Source organism: Lampris incognitus, chromosome 7, assembly GCF_029633865.1.
Source record: "Lampris incognitus isolate fLamInc1 chromosome 7, fLamInc1.hap2, whole genome shotgun sequence".
NCBI lineage: Eukaryota > Metazoa > Chordata > Actinopteri > Lampriformes > Lampridae > Lampris > Lampris incognitus.
Genome location: NC_079217.1, coordinates 52,599,854 through 52,621,193, shown reverse-complemented (window position 1 = coordinate 52,621,193; position 21,340 = coordinate 52,599,854). Strand labels below are relative to the sequence as shown.

Genomic DNA, 21,340 nt, shown 5'->3' with positions numbered 1-21,340 from the left:
ACTTTACCCTTGCGGAAGTGCTGAGGGAGGCATGGGAGTTTGGCCAGCCAGTCTACATATGTTTTGTGGGCTTGGGGAAGGCTTACAACCGTGTACCCCGGGGCACTCTGTGGGGGGTACTGCAGGAGTATGGGGAACCAGGGCAGTTGCTATAAGTCATCCAGTCCTTGTATAACCAAAGTGAAAGCTGTGTCCGCATTCTCGGCACAAAGTCAAACACGTTTTTGGTGGGTGTCGCATTCCGCGAAGGTTGTCCCTTGTCTCCGATTCTGTTTGTGATATTCATGGACAGGATTTCAAGGTGCAGCCAAGGTGAGGAGTGTGTCTATTTTGGGAACCTCAGAACTGCATCTCTGCTATTTGCAGATGATGTGGTTTTGTTGGCTTCATCAGAACGCGACCTCTGGCGCACACTAGGGCGGTTTGCTGCTGAGTGTGAAATGGCCGGGATGAGAGTCAGCACCTCCAAGTCTGAGGCCATGGTTCTCTACCGGAAAATGGTGGATTGCTCCCTCTGGGTTGGGGATGAGTTGTTGCCTCAAGTGATGGAGTTCAAGTATCTTGGGGTCTTGTTCACAAGTAAGGGTAGGATGGAGCTGGAGATTGACAGGCAGATTGGTGCAGCATCAGCAGTAATACAGATGTTGTACCAGACCATTGTAGTGAAGAGGGAGCTGAGCCGCAAAGGCAAAGCTCTCAATTTACCAGTCAATCTTCGTTCCAACCCTCACCTATGGTAATGAACTTTGGGTAGTGACCGAAAGAGTGAGATCACAGATACAAGCAGTGGAAATGAGTTTCCTCCGTAGGGTGTCTGGGTTCAGCCTTAGAGATAGGATGAGGAGCTCAGAAATCCGGAGGGAGATCAGAGTACAGCTGCTGCTACTTCACATCCAAAGGAGCCAGTTGAGGTGGTTCGGGCATCTGATTAGGACGCCTCCTGGGCGCCTTCTTTTGGAGGTTTTCCGGGCACGCCCAACTGGGAGGAGACCCTGGAGTAGACTCAGAACTTACCAGAGGGACTACATGTCCAATCTGGCCTGGGAATGCCTTGGGATCCCCCAGGAGGAGCTGGAGGGCGTTGCTGGGTAAAGGGACATCTGGAGTGCCCTACTTAGCTTGCTGCCACCGTGACACAACCCCGGAGAAGCAGTTGATGATAAGATGAGATGAGATGAGCACAAATTATCCTATCAGGTAGGTCTGACTCTGTAATATATCTCTACCTTTCAAAGTAAAATGTAAAACACAGCACAGTTTACACTGATGTTATTGCAGCTAAAAGAGGTTTAGACACTGCAGCTTGTTTGATCACAACAATTTAAAAGTTTAAAATTCACTACCCAGTGTTTAAGAAGAAAAAAAAAGTGTCTACCCTTACAAATGCTCTGTTAAGGCAAAAAAAAAAAAAGATAAACTAAATAAGTTTACAGTCTAGACCCTGTTGATTTTCAAGACATTAGATGATGAAGTTCAGGTAAGGCTGGGCATTATTTCAATATTATTAACTGTATTGGAATGAAATTCAGATACTGTCGAATTGTTTAGTGTCTAAATCAGCGATAATGAGATTTTGACCTAAAACCTCACAAAATGAGGTCTGAAATATTTGAGGTAGAATTATTTGAAAACTACCTGTGGTTTGATATTATACTTTACATTACCAAGTTCAATGTAGTGAACTTTCAAACATGACATTTCTAAGCATGTAAGTAGAAGCCATGTGTCAATATTGTGTAAACTTCTCTATTATCGTGGTAATAATATTTTCCATATTGCCCAACACTACTGAAAGGTAAAGAAACAGAATATTACAGTCTGGAAAACGTGTTTTGGTTGAAGTTTCAGAGAAGTGTTTCTGTGTCAAAGAGAATACGGGTTCAGTTACGGAGCAGCACCAACATAGCTGGTGCAAAGTCAATGGCTTACTCAAGGACATTTCAGTGGATATTTGCCATCGCATGCACTTGAGCCTAGGTCGCCAATCACAATGCCATCCTGCTGCCTCCGACTGCGCCAGCAAGAGAATGTGTCTTAACAACCTACCACTGGATGCCAGAGGCTTGAGAGGAGTACGGAGAAAACAATTAAAGGCAGGGGCCAAGGCCAAAAGGATGATGCAGTATTATTCGCAATCATTTACAGAGTTGCAGCTTTTCCCAGTCCAACAATGATTGAGCGAACTAACATGCCATAGTTACATATGTTTAATAAACTGTCATTAAACACCGTCCCCCTCCCTATCAGACAAATTGAGACAAAGACCTTGTTCGCTCTCCAAAACCCAGCCACAGTGCTGCAACAAGGCAATCTGTTCTCAAACAGCTGGAGCTGCGAGAGAGAGAGAGAGAGAGAGAAAGAGAGAGCAAAAAAGGGGAAAAAGAATTCGGGAGAGGAAATATAGAATATCAGGGCAAGAGGAGACAGAAAAGAAGAGGTGAAAAGCAGAAAGATAGAGATGACACAGAGAATGCCAGAGACGGTCACACCGACAGCATTAGAAGTTTGCTGTCATAAATAATCAATGCTTAGTCAACATAGACATGGGAGCGTGTGAAGGAACCAGGGATTCCTCCCACTGCCAAATTCAAACGGGAAAATTGCCAGACATAAACGAGCACACAAACACACGTGTGTGCACGCACGCACGCACGCACACACACACACACACACACACACACACACACACACACACACACACACACAATCGTGTGCACACTGAGTGGGCCAAAAAGCAATGTGGAGAGGGAGAGAGTACTAGACAAACAAAAAGAAAGCGATTAAAAAAACAGGCAAAGATAGAGATGAGAGAGAAGAGAGAAGGAAGAAGAAAGTTAGATACTGCAAAAAAGAAAGAGAGAGAGAGAGCGCGACAGAGAGAGACAGAGAGACAGAGAGCAGGAAGAGGACGGCAGGAAATTCCTTCATCATTTCCCCGACCTGCCGTCCTCTTAAAAGCTGGAATACGAGAATACTCCCGGTCTTTTCCTTACTCACATCCTACCATTCTCCTCACTACCTCTCTCTCTCTCTCTCTCTCTCTCTCTCTCTCTCTCTCTCTCTCTCTCTCTCTCTCTCTCTCTCTCTCTCTCTCTCTCTCTCTCTCTCTCTCTCTCTCTCACACACACACACACACACACACACACCTTCTTTGTCTTTCCATGTTTTATTTTATGTGAGCCACGTGGTGTGTTTAAAGTCTGTCTCATAGTCAGCAGTGACTAGTGGATACCATGTCAGCTGAGAAAAGGTTTATTTCTGACTTCTACACAGAATAAGCAAAGAGCATTTGGCAGTATGTAATTGACTGACATAGACAGAAATACAGAGCAGATGCGTGTACACAGGTAATGCAGCTCTATGAGAAAATGAGAAAGTGAATGATAAAGACAGAGATATGCATTATTGTGCATTGATCTGTACATGTTTGTAGATGTGAGCATGTTTGTCTACCTCATGTCTTCCAGCAGGTCACATTCTGTCTGGTGTTTCAAGTGCAGCCTTGTCATCTGCTCTGTGTGAGTGTTCTTCAACTCCTGTGTCACTTTGACCTGGACAAAACAATAAACACAACATGTTATCCATCCTTCATTCAATCATTCATTTATACTTTTATACGCTCTGTGCATGTTTGCTTAGCACCTCCTGCCCCACTCTGATCTCCTGAGAGCAGCACATAATTCATTTTAAACAAATGGTCCGTCCATCCACCCATCAAGCCATCCATCCACTAAGCCGCTATGACAGGCGCACAAAGGCACAGAAATAAAGTAACCTCCTCTATCCATCCATCCATCATCACACATCCATCTCAACTCCAGAGTCACTTAATTGTGAGTTCCCTGAATGACCCCCCCAAACACACACAACCATGTGCACAAGCACCCCTAATCATATTCTATCAATTCATCAACACTAAGCAGTAGGGTTTATAAATTTTTCACTGACGAAGTGATAATCTTGCCACCTATGTAGACTTGGCACATAGGGGGTTCAAGACTCACAAATAGCACAGAACCACATCAAAGAGAACATTAGTGCAATGCATTCAGAAGCCATGTGCAACGAAAAGGTTTTGGTGGCAGGCAAAATAGAATAGATGAAGAAACTAACGGGTCAGTCTCAAGAGCAGACCCATGTTTATGATCATACGATAACCAAGCCTGTTTAGACCAAGCCCCTGATGTTTGAAGCTGGAGCTGACGCTTGTTTTAGTGGTAGGAATGCAGTACTGCAGAGGTGCCTTCACGGCAAAGCTTAGACTCATCCAAATGGCAAAGCCACGCATTTGCTTTGATTAAATTAACAATGTCTGCTAACTGTAATGCTGGCAATGATATAGTCAGTTACTGCTTGGAAACCCATTCCTTTGAGAAATTGCCTTTTCTTGATTTGATCTCCTCTTTACAACTCATTTTACACACTCTTATCCGATTCTAACTTGGGTATGCATAAGCATTTACATCAACGACCAAAAGGAAGAAAAAAAACACTCATGGGACTCACTGGCTGTCCTGCAAGCCAAGGTGGTTGTTCAAACCCTTCCTCCTATGATTCTTATAACCTGTTTAGACTGGCAGCCCAAATCGGATTTTTGGCAAATTCAGATTGGAATCTGATTTCTTTCATGTAGTCTGAACAGTAAAAAACAAATTGGAATCTGAACTTTGCAAATCAGATCTGAGCCACATTCGGCGGTCACAGATCATATCAAATGTTCTGAAGTTGGCAAGCCACTTGTCATCATCACATTTTCCCACAAGTCAACACTTTTTGGGTTGCACCACACCTCGCGTTGCCTAGCAAAGCCTGCCGTGACTGCAGCACAGAACATTGTTGTATATACCAGCCTCCTCCATCGCTGATATTGTCTGATGCGACGGAGGAGTTCTGCACCACGACTGATGCGACAGAGGAGTTCTGCACCGCGACTTGACAGCGCTTGAAGGGTGAGATGACATATCTCCATGGAATGAGAACATTCACAGACATCTCCATGGTGTTTTGTTGTTGTCTGTCTGCATAGAAGTCGCCAGCATATTACGTCACACAATACGCATGCAACGTACCCACGCCTACCTTGTTACCACAGTAACCAATGCAGATCGGTCGACGATGTGGCTGCAATCTGAACAAAGCCAAATCCGATCTGATCACTTGCAAATAACAGTCTGGACAGTCAGCCCTAAAGATCAGATTTGAGAAACAAATTGGATTTGCCTGCAGTCTAAACGGGGCCTTAGTGTGTCAGTGACTACATCTGATGGCACACACACAGCATGTGATGATTTAAAAAAATGGCAGCCTGGTTTCAACGGCTTCATAGCATCAGTGAGACCCTCCTGCTGAGAAAGAATGGGGAGGCATCGACTATATCATTCTGGGTTTCTATAAGGGCCCAAACACACCAAACTGACATCACAGCACTAGCGGCAATGAAGGCCGACTGTTGCATCGCCTCACATCACCTACGTCTGGGCCAAAAAGTAGCACTTGAACACACCACAAAGACTACAGCCAACGGCCAACTAGCATGCAGTTATTATTCCCAGGCCTCGGTTGGTTACAAAGGGTGATAGGGCTTTTGCTGTTAGAGCCCCCACACTATGGAACTCTCTTCCTGCTGTGCTAAGACGAACTAAGCCTCTAGCTTCCTTTAAATCTCGTCTTAAAACTTTTCTTTTTATGAAAGCTTTTACAAATGTTTGCCATTTGTTTTTATTTTTACTGATTTATTTTCACTCTTATTTGATCTTACACTTATTCCTGCCTTGTCTGGTTTTATCTGTTTTTTGTTTTTGTTTTGTGAAGCACTTTGCAACATTGTTTTAGAAAGGTGCTATATAAATAAAATTATTATTGTTATCATTATTAGTATTATTATTATTATGTACGTTCTGCGCCTGCGTGAGGGGAAAAATTCTTGAAATGTTCAGGTGAGATGAAGACAAAAAATGAGAGGAGCCTTCGGTGTGTGGCCCATGGATATTTTATAGTGGAACTGGCGCCGCCGCTCAGCCTTGCAGCCAAATTTTTCCAGTGGTCACTCGCGGTACTGCAGCGAAAAATCCCCTGCGGCCCAAAAAGCATTTTCACCATAGACCACCATTGCAAAAGAGCCGCCTGTAAAACTGTTGACAGGACACCTGCAGCTATGATCATGGTCAATTATTGCTCTCTGTATTGTATATTTTTAAGCCATGGGGTTTTAATCTTTTTACATATTTTCCAAAGCCCAGAATTTTTTTCCTTGCATGACGTCACGGCTGTGTACGAGCGCTCTAAGCGCGGTCACGTGTCTCGGGAACGAGGATCTTTGCTAGGTTAAACAAATCAAAGGTAAAGGTGAATAAACGACACAGGGCTGAGCCTTCTTTTTCACACATATTTTGAGTTTGTGGTTTGGCGTCGCATTTATTGGTCACTTGTTAGACTTTGTTTTGAACGTAACTGTTTGTTTGTTTGTTTGGTTGGGGAGGTTTGGCCGTTTGTATGAATACATCCATGGTTTCAAGTCTTATGTATCCATGAAGTCCGCTAGCGTAGCATTCATGAACGCGCAGTGCCGCATCCTGAACGCGGTTCGCTCGTTCTCATAGCCTAGACCTAGAAGCATGACAGAGTAACACTACTGCGCATATTCCGCGCCCCATGTACCCGGAAGTAACCCGGAAGCCAGAAAATTTTTCGGCGTATGCGCCAGGCGGACAATTCTCATACACAGTCGTACGCCTTCTCCAAGTCCATAAAACACATGTAGACTGGCTGGCCAAACTCCCATGCCCCCCTCAGCACTTCCGCAAGGGTAAAGAGTTGGTCCGTTGTTCCACGGCCAGGACGGAATCCGCATTGTTCCTCCTGGGTCTGAGGTTCGACAATCGGTCGGAGCCTCCTTTCGAGCACCCTAGAGTAGACTTTCCCAGGGAAGCTGAGCAATGCGATGCCCCGATAATTGGAGCACACCCTCCGGTCCCCCTTTTTGAATATGGCAACCACCACCCTAGTCTGCCACGCCACAGGTACTGTCTCTGACCTCCACGCGACACTGAAGAGGCATGTCAACCAAGACAGCCCAACAATGTCCAGAGCCTTCAGCATCTCAGGGCGAATCTCATTCACAACCGGCGCCTTGCCACCGAGGAACTTTTTAACTACCTCAGAGACCTCTGCAAGGGATATGGGTGGGGCTTCCCCTGAGTCTTCAGACTCTACCGCCTCCACTGAGGACATGTTAGTCAGGTTCAGCTCCTCAAAGTGTTCTTTCCACCGCTCGACAACATCCCCAGTCTGGATCAACAGTTCCCCTCCCCGGCTGAACACAGCTAGAGGCAAGCCCTGCTTCCCCTTCCTGAGTCGCCGGATGGTTTGCCAGAACTTAATTGAGGCCAACCAAAAGTCCTCCTCCATAGCCTCGTCGAACTCCTCCCACAACCGAGTTTTTGCTTTCGCGACCGCCGAAGCAGCAGCCCTTCTGGCCTCCCGATACCTGTCTGCTGCTTCAGGAGAACCCTGGGCAAACCAAGTCCGAAAGGCCTCCTTCTTCAGCCTGACGGCTTCCCTCACCACAGGTGTCCACCAGCGGGTTCTTGGGTTGCTGCCTCGACAGGCAAGTCCAAGTCCAAATCTGAGGCCATGGTTCTTTACCGGAAAATGGTGGATTGCTCCCTCCGGGTTAGGGATGAGTTGTTGCCTCAAGTGAAGGAGTTCAAGTATCTTGGGGTCTTGTTCACGAGTGAGGGTAGGATGGAGCGGGAGATTGACAGGCGGATTGGTGCAGCATCAGCAGTAATGAGGACGTTGTACCGGACCGTTGTGGCGAAGAAGGTGCTGAGCCGGGAGGCAAAGCTCTCAATTTACCAGTCAATCTTCGTTCCAATCCTCACCTAGGGTCATGAGCTTTGGGTAGTTACTGAAAGGGTGAGATCGCGGATACAAGTGGCTGAAATGAGTTTCCTCCGTGGGCTGTCTGGGCTCAGCTTTAGAGATAGGGTGAGGAGCTAGACATTTGAAAGGAGCTTGGAGTAGAGCCGCTGCTCCTTCGCATTGAAAGGAGCCAGTTGAGATGGTTTGGGCATCTGATTAGGATGCCTCCTGGGTGCCTTCCTTTGGAGGTTTACCGGGCACAGCCAACTGGGAGGAGACCCCAGGGTAGACCCAGAATGCGCTGGAGGGACTACATGTCCAATCTGGCCTGGGGAAACCCTGAGATCCCCCAGGAGGAGCTGGAGGGCCTTGCTGGGGAGAGGGACGTCTGGAGTGCCCTACTTAGCTTGCTGCCACCGCGACCCGACCCCGGAAAAGCAGCTGAAGATGAGAGAGAAGATACCCCTGCAGAATGCTCTGATCCATGAGGCAGCCAAATATCATTTTCCCATTGTGACCTCCAAAAATTACAATCTTTGGAAAGTGAGTGCACTTCTTGAAAAAATACAAAATCAGTTTTTAGCTGTTTGGCAAATAAAAAAAGGCCTTACATTTTACATCGTTTCTTAACCCCTTGTCATTTAAAGAGAGAATAGAAATAGATATGGAAAATGGAAAAAAACTACAAAAACAATATATAAAAAGGGAACAAAAGTTGATTATAACCTCTTTTGTGAAGCTGTAGAAAAGGCTTAAAACCTTGGAAAATAGGTCAGTAGCTAACCTCTTTGAAAATAATGTATAAGCCAAGTTATACTCGTAATGTGGGTAAGGCAATTAGATCTTCCACAATAAGATTGTGGAAGATCTAATTGCCTTATTGCAACAACATACAAGTATGTTGTTGTTGCAATAACCTATTGCAACAACATACAAGTATGTTGTTGTTGCAATAACCTATTGCAACAACATACAAGTAGATCCATATAACAAAGTGGTAAACTGTCAACATTTACAAAAATGAATCTGATTGAAGCAATTTTCCCTTCTATATTTGTAAAGTGAGAGAGTCAACCACCTTATTAGGAGGAATCTTCAAAGGAGGAAGAAACTGAATCTCACACGTAGTCAACCAGTTAGGATGATCTCGCCTTCTCCATCAATGAAAGCTCTGGCCCCAAGGAACAACACAGTCTTCCCCGCTGCACGAGCCCTCTGCACTTCAGGCCACAGCCTCTGCCTCCTCTCTCAGTCCCCCTTGGAGAAATCCTCCTTGAACTGCAAACCACAATCTCTCAAGAAGGACGAGTTCTTTGCCACCCTTCACACCGCATCCCTGCAGAGACGCGAGACAAATTGGAGAATGATACCTCTGGGTCTGGTATCATCAGTGGACTGTCACTTCTTCCCAAGGCGATGAACAGTGTCAACGGCATCCACAAGCTTATCTTTCATGCAGGGCAGGACAACCCGGCAAATCTTTATTACTTCAAGGTGAATGTTTTCTTGGGCTGATTCAGGGATTCCCATTAGCCTTAATTTCCTCCTTCTCGAGTAGGATTCTAGGTCAACCAATCTCTTTTGCATAAACCTTGACAGTCTGCTCCACCATATCAACACGCTGCTCAAGTTTAGATATCTTCGTAGTGACAGCCTTAAGGTCAGCAACCACACAATCTACCTTGTTGTTCAGGTCGGAGATTTTGCCCTCAATCATGTCGGATCTGTTGTCGATAAGCTTCGTTAAGTTGGCAAGTTGAGAGTGGATATCACTTACCAGGGACAAGTTGACAGGATCGTATGCATTTTTCTTCACTGCTGAGGATTTACTTGGTGTAGCTGGCAGGGACGGAAACTCCTCCTCGGTTATGCAACGGATCTCCAAATCACCTCCGTTTTGTGACTAATCATGGCCACCACTAGCTAGGGCACACGGTAAGCTAGCCTTCTTGTCTTCACTTGAAAGAGACGAGAATACGCGTTTTTTCCCCCATTTCAGGATAAAGTCTTTGCGTGCTGAGTGAAGAGTCTCATTTGAACAATAAACAGGCAGATAAACTTGACAAACAGTATGCTTTTCTCGAGTCTTTCAAAAGTCTGGTGCACAGCATTGCAAAGACGGTCTGCTCAGGCCGCCATCTTGAATGGTCATCTAATGCTGTCCTAGCCGGTATCCAGTTCTACCATAATACATCCATGGTGTGGCCTCTTGACTTCGTCATTTGTTTACTTTCATAACTTCCGTTTCCCTTCTTGTGCACTGATTCGCTAAGCTGAACAGCCAATCAGAGTGATCTCACTCACTGATGGGTTCCACCGCCGATTTCGAAAAGCTGCCGACAGGGGTCCGACTAGTGCCAACGGTGCAGGACACACCGCAAAAACTAGGGCCACAGACGCTCACCGACGGCCAATGGCCGAACGTCGGCCACGTGTGTCACGGCCTTAATACTGCCTTGATTTAGACTAACAACAGCTCAACAATGCATGAAGAAACCCATATTCAGTCACACAGACAGGGCCTATGAAATCTGTTTGAATTTTTCCCCAAATTCTGTTTTATTTTTCCCAATTTTTGGTTTTCTTGGTTTTATTTATTCATCTATTTACTTATTGCGATGTAATCAACTACAAAGACAAAATAAAAATGGCCGTGCTTTCTTAGATTTTTTTTGTGTTGTTGTCTTCTATGATGCTGGTTGCTTCTAATTATTTTTTATCTATCCCAAAAGACAAACCCACATGTGCATGCTGTGCTGCCTACACTTACATCCACAAGGACACACAAGCACGACAGGGTTTCTGCAAGGGAGAGCGATGGATGGTCTAAAGACAAATTACTTTGAATTCCTAATGTGTTCACACATTTTGCATTAATTATTGATAAAGTATTCAAAAATTCTGTGCAGTTCTGCGTTTATATCTGAAATCCGCTTTTTTGTCTCCATTCTGTGATTCGATCCATGTTTTCCGCATCGTGGAAATCATGGGCCCTAATAAACAGACCCGCAAAAAAAAAGACAAACAAATAATACAGCCTTTGCAAATAAAGTAATATGCACAAATCCACAGACACAAACTTGCACGCTCAACACCTAATGTCATTGTGGAGGTCACTGCATATTGCTAGGAAAATGCCATTGGTTACTGAGATGAGTACCAGCAGGAAATTCAAGACCATTATAGACCAAACATCAAACAAAATTGCACACACACACACACACACACACACACACACACACACACCAAACAAAACAGCAAAACTTTTTTTAGTATTAACTTCATTAGCGCCATTAGTCACACAAACTCACAGATCAACAGTGTGTGTGTGTGTGTGACAGAGAGAGAGAGAGAGAGAGAGAGAGAGAGAGAGAGAGAGAGAGAGAGAGCAACTCTCCTTTCTTTTATGTACTGTGCTTTTGAAGATAAGGAGGGAGTGGTCCATGAAACCATCAAGGCAAAATCACTTGTTTTCACCTTCTGTCACTCATAGGAAACCACAGGGGAAGGAGAGAGGAAGGGTCCGTAAGAATGAGGGAGAGGAGAGACGGTGAGACAAGAAGGGAGTGAAGGGGAGTCAGATTCAGATCGTAAGCAGTAAAAATCAGTTATGGACAGGAAGGCGTGACAGGATGAAAAGGAGATGAGACACATATTGTAATGTCCGTAGACGCCTTGTCTTACTGACATAAGAATAATTCAAGAAAGAGCCGACTTCGTAGGTTCTTAACTCTGTGTAGCTTTTACTAGCGTTCATCCGACATACAACCTTCATAACATGCGCTTCTAACTTCCTGTATACGTCACACGCACTGCACGTACACCCGTGATTAGGTCAAGTTAAACCCGTGACCTTTCATTCATTACACATATAAAGACAGACAGAAAGGCACTGACATAGACAGAGATGAGTAAAAAATGACAGAGAGAGATAAAACATTAGAAGAGACAGAGAGAGAAAGAATGAGACAGAGGTAGAGAGGCAAAAATGGAGGTAATCTTAAAAATGGGAGCTTGGCTTTTTATTAAATGGTATCCAACAGGGTAGGTACAATGCTGAGCATACGATGGCACAGTGACCCCACCATCCATAATTGTGTCTTTAGGATTATGTCTTATAGATTAGCATACTTATCAGCCCCTGACCACTCACATGTATATTGATCGAGCCTTTTCAATGCAGGGCTGTAGGCTGCGACCATTTCTTGACTGTGCGAGTTAACATTTCAATGTGGTCGCATTCGTGTGAACGCAAATGCATGAATTACGTTGGCAAATCTGCCAAATCTGGCAACAATCCATTTAGCTGTCACCGTGTTGAAGCGGTCTATAGCGGATTATTTTAAAAAGCAAAATGAGGAGAGAGAGAGGAGGACGCTGGTGGGGAGGGAAAGCCAACGACAGGCCAACCCAGACACCACTGATGATGAAAGTGCAGGCAGGGAGAGACCGACTGAACAAGTGAAGCAGGAACAGTACAACTTTCAACCACAATGGCCAACGCAGGACCCATGGTCGCAGTACAAGGGGAAAGCTATGCTGTGTGTGTATCGTAGGCAATGTGGCCCGTCCATTGTAGGCAACTCTTGACTTGTTACCGGGTCAACACAGTTTAAGCTTGCAACTTTGAAGTTGCACAATGACAGTAAGAAACACAAAACCTGCAGGGGCCGATGCATGACCTGAAATACTGAGCCCCTCCTGACTACTTCTCAGCAGTTAGATGAGAGCAATCACTCAACGGAGGAGAATGAGACCGTCATCAAGTTCAACACTGCCAATAACATGGCAAGAGGAACTCCCGTATCAAATTCAAACTTAATATAGATTAAAATATTTTGCAAATATCAAGTCTCGAGTTACTGACTGTCAATCTTTACATCAATGCAAAACTAGGGTATGCAAATTAAGACAATTATTCATCAGCATGCAAGGTCACTGATTAATGCTAACCATGCTGTACCAAAAGAAAAAAAAAGGGCTGCAACCAACTGAGTTAATTTAAGTTGGTAGAAAGGTTGCGACCAGCTGAGTTAAAGTTGGTAGTACCAGTGTGACCAGTGGAAAAGTTTGTCTGGAGCCCTGCAATGCATTCACGGCCTTGTGTCCAGCAACTTAGTTGTGTTTTTTTTTCTACCCCTAAGTGGATGTGCTGGCACACAGAGAACTGTAGAAGTGTGTATGTGCCAAACTGGGAGAGAAATAATGAGTGGAAGACCAGCCAAATGCTAATACATTCTGGTGGACCCTGTTTAAGGTGTGCAGTCCACTTTGGCAGGCTGTAGTTTAGGAAATTTTATCACAAGATTTCAGCTGGCATTAAAGTAATGAGTAAGGAGTCTGCAGGACTCCTTGCTTATTCTCATGCAAAGAAGTGTGCCTACACAGCGAGGTGACACTCAATTAGAGACACACTTAAGGACACCTAGTGCACACTCAATAGGGTTTAGATCAGCTCTGCTGCCTGCAGTCTTCTAATCGAGCAGGCCGAATATAGGTGGTCTCCACACAGCCTCGATGACGAGCGAGAACGGACCCGCTTCCGTGTCCATGCGTGCTCAAGGCATGACGCGACACGTTGAGGGCCATCCAGGATGTGTAAAAGCGCAGATCATAAACGACACCAGGGGACCAGGCGCCAATTAACAGAAAACCAAGCAGAGGTCATTTTCTCTCTCTCTCTCTCTCTCTCTCTCTCTCTCTCTCTCTCTCTCTCTCTCTCTCACACACACACACACACACACACACACACACACACACATAATTGGCTCACTGCAACAGAACGTCGCGCGCACAAAGCATCCAACTGAAGACTTCGTCCAACACACACACACACAAACACACACACACACACACACACACACACACACACACACACACACACACACACAGAGGACATAAAGCTGTGCGTTCTCTTTTGTGTGCCCGCTAAACTCGGGTCATACAAAACCAATAGATTTCATAATTAGGCACCCCGTCCCGTCAGCCCGCTTCCTATTTGTCTGTCTGTGTCCCCCTCATCTCGCTTATCAGCCTGGCAAGCGGGTGACCCAGGACTGACGGGACGCCTTTGCCGGAGACTCGCAATGGGAATAATAATAACAACAACAACAACAATAATACCCAGTTTTGGGGATCGCAGACACGTCGGTGTTCAGGACGTGAACGCGCCACGTTCAGCCTGCGCTGACAGCCCGTGCGGACGCACGCGGCGTCCTCGCGTTACCGCAACGGCCGATGAAACGCGACGGTGTCGCCGGATATTAACGGGAACCCCATTGGCCGTTTCACGCCACTTGAACGTTCGCCGCTGTGTGACGGGACGTGCCGGCGTGAAATCGTCGGCGGTCCGTCTTCCCTCGCCTGCCCTGACGACGTCTCCCGTTAGCTGACGTAGCTTCGGACGGGCTAACGTCAGTTGAGCCGCACCGTGAACCGTCCGGGGCCAGATGCGAACGAACCCCGGCAGCCACTAACTAACCGGTCGCTAACCAGCACTGCTAACGTTAACTAGCTAGCGAAATACATTTTAAAAAAGAAAAGAGGTCTTTCCCTTGCTTGCTTGCTTGCCCCCCCCCCCAGCATCACACGTTTTTTTAAGCGAAAACACGCCATGTATATATCTATACGTGCATAAATAACCCCCCCCCCCACACACACACACACTACACTGAAATCTGTCCATCAATCTGTCGGCGGCTAGGTTAGCTTAAAAACAACGGGCTTCCCACACAACTCACCTTCCTCGGAGGCGGCTGCATTTTGGAGTATTGACATGAATGGTATATTTGCCTCGTGAGACGTATTATAAATCAATCCAAAAGATATCCACTTCAGAGTGGGGGGGGTCTAATATTCTTCTTTCGAAAATCCTCCCCCCTCCTCCCCCCCCGCCGCCACCCCTACCCCAAAGAAAATTGGGAGGAAAAAAAAAAGAAAAAAAAGGGGGGGGGAGATCAGATTTGTACTCCGGCGGCCATGACTGATGATATAAATGGTTGGTTAAGGACCAAAACACTGAGGCTACGACGACAAGACTGAAACGCTCTCCTCCTCCTCCTCCTCCTCCTCGTCTGCTCCCCCACCGTAGGAGGACTGGCGGCGGACTCCGCTGTGTTCGTGTGAGGCGGAGGGACGGACAGGCGGGGAAGATAAAGGCAAAGGGAACCGTGGAGACGAACCGGGGCGCCCTCGTTTGGGGAGGGAAATAAGCTCACGGCGCCACCGTGTGGTGATGGATGACACGACTGATGGACGGCAGCGCGGATAAAGAGACGGTCCCTTTTCTGCTTGGTTCTGCTTTTCTTTTCTTTTCATCTCAGTTCTCTTTGTTTTTTTTCTAATCAACTCTTCCCTTTATTATTATCATCACCTCTGAATTATAAACACTATGACGCTCCAGCCACAGGCAACGCTTCCAGCCGATGGGGCATGACGGGTTTGTATTTCGGCTGATAGGGTCTGGTAGGGGAGAGCAGGTTGACAGGCGGCCTGCGTCCGGCGGCCTGCATAGCAACAAGAAACCGCAGTCGATAGGGGAGCAATCGATCGCAGGGTCGAACGAGAAAGAGAAAGGAAATAAATAAAATGTAGTCGATCCCAGATGCATGGATATTAGTCGAACCTCCCTTAATAGAAAAAAAACCGTTATAACTGAAGGCTCTCAGAATAAAAAAAACAAAAGCATCTAAACCTATTTTCCTGCAAAACTGAAATTCAGTTTTGATTGAAATCACGTTTCATATTCAAACTATATAAACTATAAAACATTAGAAGCGTGTTTATATATATATATATATATATATATATATATATACACACACACACACACATACATACATACATACATATATATCAATACAGATGCAGGAAAAAAGTTTTAATACATAGCAGTACAAGCCCGTTTCATGCGTCGCGCACTCATCAGCTGCTAATATATATATATATATATATATATATATATGCTAATATATACATATATAGGTGTGTGTGTATATATATACTATATATATACATACATACATACATACATACATACATACATACATACACACAGAGGAGGCGCTAATGCAGCGAGAGTCTGACGGTCTCTCACCAGTCATGAAACAGGCTTATGGCATGAAACAGGCTTGTATTGTCTCATAAAGAATTTACTTGACTCACTGGATTATTTCCTCCTTATTTGTTGAGCACTTTCCCTACCGTTGAGTGTTTCTTTTAACAAAGTTTTATACATATATAAAACTTAGCATTCGTATATGAAAAATATTTTTATACAATTTCCTCTTTATATTAGGAATGATACATTACTCATTAAAATATATTTATCAAAATATGTAAAGCCAAGTTAAGACAAGAACATGGGGCCCTTATGTTCCATCCATCCATTATCTTGACCGCTCATCCTGCTCTCAGGGTCGCGGGGATGCTGGAGCCTATCCCAGCAGCCACTGGGCGGCAGGCGGGGAGACACCCTGGACAGGCTGCCAGGCCATCACAGGGCCCACACACACACAAACACACATCCATTCATACCTAGGGACAATTTAGTATGGCCAATTCACCTGACCTACATGTCTTTGGACTGTGGGAGGAAACCGGAGCCCCCGGAGGAAACCCACCCAGACACGGGGAGAACATGCAACCTCCTCCCTTATGTTCTACAGTCAAATAAAGAGGAGCACAGACAGGCGTGCATGACGTACACGTATGCACGGTTTAGATCAGCGGTCGGGAACCTATGGCTCGCGAGCCATATATGGCTCTTCCGGTGACGGCATATGGCTCCCAGACAATTTTGAGTTGAAAATTATTTTTTTTTCAAAAAAAATCAGTTTGGAACTGATTTTAAAATACTTGTGATATTTCTTAATAATACTGTGTCATTTTAAAGTAAACAGAAATTAGTTTTGAAGATACATTTCACGGGTCACGGGTCACCCGTGGGTCGGGTCGGGAACCAATGGCTCGCGAGCATGTCCGGGTCATTGTAAAGGTGAAGAAATCAATTTTATCAGATAGCCAACTAGTTTATCCGCTTCAACCCTTGTAACGGAAAAGATGGCGAAAAGAAAAAAAGACGATGATTACCGTGCATTCCAGGCTGCGTGGACAGAGGAATTTGCATTTGTGGAGAGAGCAGGATCTGCGGTATGTCTAATATGCAATGATAAAATTGCATCGATGAAACGGTCAAATATAAAGCGGCACTTCGATACGCACCATGCTTCATTTGCATCGAAATATCCAGCGGGGGACAGACAGCAGGAAAAGGGCATGCGAGGAGCTACAGCGGAGAGTGCAGACGAGTCAGCAGCAACTACGTGTGTGGACCAAGCAAGGTGACGGGAATTCCGCTAGCTTTGCGGGGGCTTTGGCAATAGTAAGGAATGGAAAGTCATTCACAGATGGTGAGTATGCCAAAACATTCATGCTTGATGTGGCCAATGAACTGTTTGATGACTTCCCAAATAAAGACAAGCTAATCAAACGAATAAAAGACATGCCCCTGTCAGCAAGAACTGTGCACGATCGTAGCATCATGATGGCAAATCAAGTCGAGGAAACACAAATTAAGGACATAAACGCCGGGACATACTTTTCTCTCGCGTTAGATGAGTCAACAGACGTTAGCCATCTATCTCAGTGCAGTATCATTGCCAGGTATGCTGCAGGTGACACACTGCGTGAGGAAAGCTTGGCTGTTTTGCCAATGAAAGGGACAACAAGAGGAGAGGATTTATTCATGTCTTTCATGGAGTTTGCTAAAGAAAAAAAACTACCGATGGATAAACTTATTTCTGTCTGTACTGATGGTGCACCCTGTATGTTGGGGAAGAACAAAGGATTTGCAGCGCTTCTCCATGAACATGAAAAGAGAGCCATCCTAAGTTTTCATTGCATCCTGCACCAGGAGGCGCTTTGCGCTCAGACGTGTGGCCAGGAGCTTGGCGAGGTGATGTCTCTGGTCATTCGAGCGGTCAACTTTATTGTTGCCCGAGCTTTAAATGATCGCCAGTTAAAAGCTCTGTTAGAAGAAGTTGGGAATCATTATCCCGGTCTGCTTTTACACAGCAACGTGCGTTGGTTGTCAAGGGGGAAGGTGCTCAGCCGTTTTGCAGCTTGCCTGAGTGAAATCCGGACTTTTCTTGAAATGAAAGGCGTCAAGCATCCTGAGCTAGACAACACTGACTGGCTCCTGCAGTTTCACTATCTCGTGGACATAACTGGCCATCTGAACCAGCTCAATGTGAAAATGCAAGGTATTGGAAATACAATCTCATCCCTTCAACAAGCAGTGTTTGCATTTGAAAGCAAGCTGGAAGTCTTTCTCAGGGACATTGAAACAGGTCGTCTTCTGCACTTTGAAAGACTGCAACAATTTAGAGATGCATGCTTAGCAAGTGACTCCACTCAACATCTGGATCTCCAGCAGCTAGCTGGCTTTACGTTCAATCTCCTGCAGTCATTCAAAGCACGTTTTGGAGAATTTCGTGCGCGCACTGGTCTTTTCAAGTTCATCACTCATCCACATGAGTGTGCAGTGGACAAAATCGACCTGACATGCATCCCCGGGGTCTCTATCGGAGACTTTGAGCTGGAAGTTGCTGACCTGAAGGCATCAGACATGTGGATGAGTAAGTTCAAGTCACTTAATGGAGAGTTGGAAAGTCTTGCGCGACAGCGAGCAGAGCTGGCGAGGGAACACAAGTGGACAGAAATAAAAAATCTTCAACCTGAAGACCAGCTGATTCTTAAAACTTGGAACGAGCTTCCTGTGACATACCACACAATGCAGCGTGTGAGTATTGCCGTATTGACCATGTTTGGCTCTACATATGCATGTGAACAGTCTTTCTCGCATATGAGGAACATTAAGACCAACCTACGCTCACGTTTAACTGATGGAAGCCTCAACGCCTGCATGAAGCTCAACCTCACCACGTATGAACCAGACTACAAGGCCATCAGCAAAACCATGCAGCACCAGAAGTCGCATTAAAAGTAAGACATGTTTAATTTATTATACGTTAAAAATACTATATGGCTCTCAATGAAATATATTTAGAAATATTTGGCTTTTATGGCTCTCCCAGTCAAAAAGGTTCCCGACCCCTGGTTTAGATGGATGGATGGATGGATGGATGGATGGATGGATGGATGGATGGATGGATGGATGGATGGATGGATGGATGGATGGATGGATGGATGGATGGATGGATGGATGGATGGATGGATGGATGGATGGATGGATGGATAGATAGATAGATAGATAGATAGATAGATAGATAGATAGATAGATAGATAGATAGATAGATAGATAGATAGATAGATAGATAGATAGATAGATAGATAGATAGATAGATAGATAGATAGATAGATAGACAGAGATGCCGTTTCCAGTAGGTGGCAGCACAATCAATCCCCACATAAAAACTGCTGAAATCGATGAAATGAGATGGAAAGACAATTATAATTACGAAATGTAATCAACTTCTTATTCGTACCAAGATTTAAAAAAAAAGTTATTTTGGTTTTGTAATATAAAAAAGGTGTCCCTGTTGAATTGTTCAGTGAATAGTCTTGAGGCCCTCTCTGCTTTGCCATGAGTCTCGGTGAATCGTCTTGTCTGACTGCAGTTCTGTGTTCACGTCTCGCCTTCTATGAGCCTGTCTCTTAAACCACCACAAGGGCACGGAAGACCATGAAGGCTGATACCAGAGCACTGCTCGCTCTCTTTAATGTTTGATCAATTATTGCTTGGGCCACGTTTGCAGGTTGCCTTCAAAGAAAGGTCAAATGATCCCCCCCCCCCCCAGTCGGCGGTTTGATGGCTGTGCACCAATCAACGCAGCAGTGAAGGGGCCTACTACTACTACTAAGGCCTCGGTGTCGGCTGTTCCAGATGGAAATGGTTATTTCTGCTGTGCGCTTGGCTAATATACAGAGCAGTGTGACAAACTTTGTGGTCTTGTCCGAGATTAGCCTCTGTGTTTCCTGCAGCTTTTCTTAGTCTCCGAGCAGCCTCTTTATTAACGTGTTTGTCCTTTTCCATTACCACTGCGGTGGCTATGATGAGTGTCTATGTTTTCTTTTTTACTAGATTTTTCAAAGCACATACTTTTCTTTTAGTCATTACTAGTCTCTTTTTTTTTTGAATTATGCACCAGGTTTTCAATGCCTTTTCTTTCTTCTTCTTCTTCTTTTTTGTTGTTGTTGCAAAAACACTTGGGGTTTCATTGGTAGCAGGTGGCGTATATAACGTCAGCTTTCTCTCTGGAGAGAGAGAGAGAGTCAAGTCAAGTCAGTTGTATTTGTAGAGCCCATATAATTGTAATATTTCTCTGTGGTTATTGCCCATTTAAAAAAAAAAGATTTATACTTCTGTTTAGTTCATTAACAGTGTAGACTGGGGAAAGAAAGTCCCTAAATAAAATGGTCTCATGCCCACTTGCCACGACAACTGACCTTGTTTGACTGTAAAATATGCAGGCTCGTATTACGGATGAAGGCTTTACGGGAAGAGCGAAGGTGCGCCGCTCTCTCCCCTTGGTTGCCAAATGTGGGATTTGTTCACAAGTTCCAAAGTGTCGGCAGTGTGAGAGAAAGACAGAGAAGAAGAAGAGCTGGAGGGGTCACCAGGTTCTCTGGGCAGCCCACAGTCGCAGCAGGTGCTGGGTAAAAAATTAAAGGAATCCATTACAATGGAGTTTGTGTTGGAATCCCATGTAATGACTCTGCATCAGCGGCAGGGGAAAAGGGTTTAATATGATGCTGGTTGTGTGCGTACTTGCTTGAATGTGTTGGATGAGGCTGCTTGTGGTTAACCATTGGTCAAACGCTGAAAGATAAACTGAATGGGATGAGCTTGTGCTGGGTATCAGGGGTTTTTTTTTCTTTTTCTTTTTTTCGGTTGAGATGAATACGAAACGGACAGTTTGTAAATAAGATGGCAGGGAGTATGTACGGCGTCTGACCCTGTGAGGCAAACAGTTACAGTAGAAACAAAACGACTTTTCATGGGACGAAAACACAAGACAGGCAGACAGACAGATAGACAATACAGACAGACAGACAGACAGACAGCCAGATGGACAGACGGACAGACAGACAGACAGACAGAGACACGCAGACAGACAGAGAGAGACACAGGCAGACGGACAACACAGGAAGACAGACAGAGAGACAGACAGGCACACACACGTTTTCGGTCAATTTCTTGCATTTTCCCCCCCTCATGAGCAACAACTTTTGGTACTCAATGAAAACCCCTTGTGGTTTCTCGGTTAATGATGCCAAACATAGGCATTCCGCACGTTTCTGATAGTGCTTCCTATGTAGAAAATCACTTCCTGCCCTCCATCTGGAGTTCGTGACGTCATATGCAAACAACGAGACAGACACAGACAGACGGACAGATGGACAATACAGACAGACAGATGAACAGACGGACGGACAGATGGACAGACAGACGGAC

At 45.2% G+C, this 21,340-nt stretch overlaps 1 protein-coding gene across 1 annotated transcript in view; it reads right to left on the bottom strand.

The window, feature by feature from the left end:
- The window catches only part of LOC130115761 (F-BAR and double SH3 domains protein 2-like), a 129,890-nt gene extending 115,168 nt beyond the window's left edge, over positions 1–14,722 (bottom strand). The window contains exons 1-2 of the mRNA XM_056283578.1: positions 14,604–14,722; positions 3,454–3,551 (exon numbers count right to left, since the gene is read on the bottom strand). Coding sequence (XP_056139553.1) covers positions 3,454–3,551; positions 14,604–14,624 — 119 coding nt within the window. The 5' untranslated portion in view covers positions 14,625–14,722. The remainder of the gene's footprint in view (positions 1–3,453; positions 3,552–14,603) is intronic.
- Positions 14,723–21,340: the final 6,618 nt, after the last annotated feature.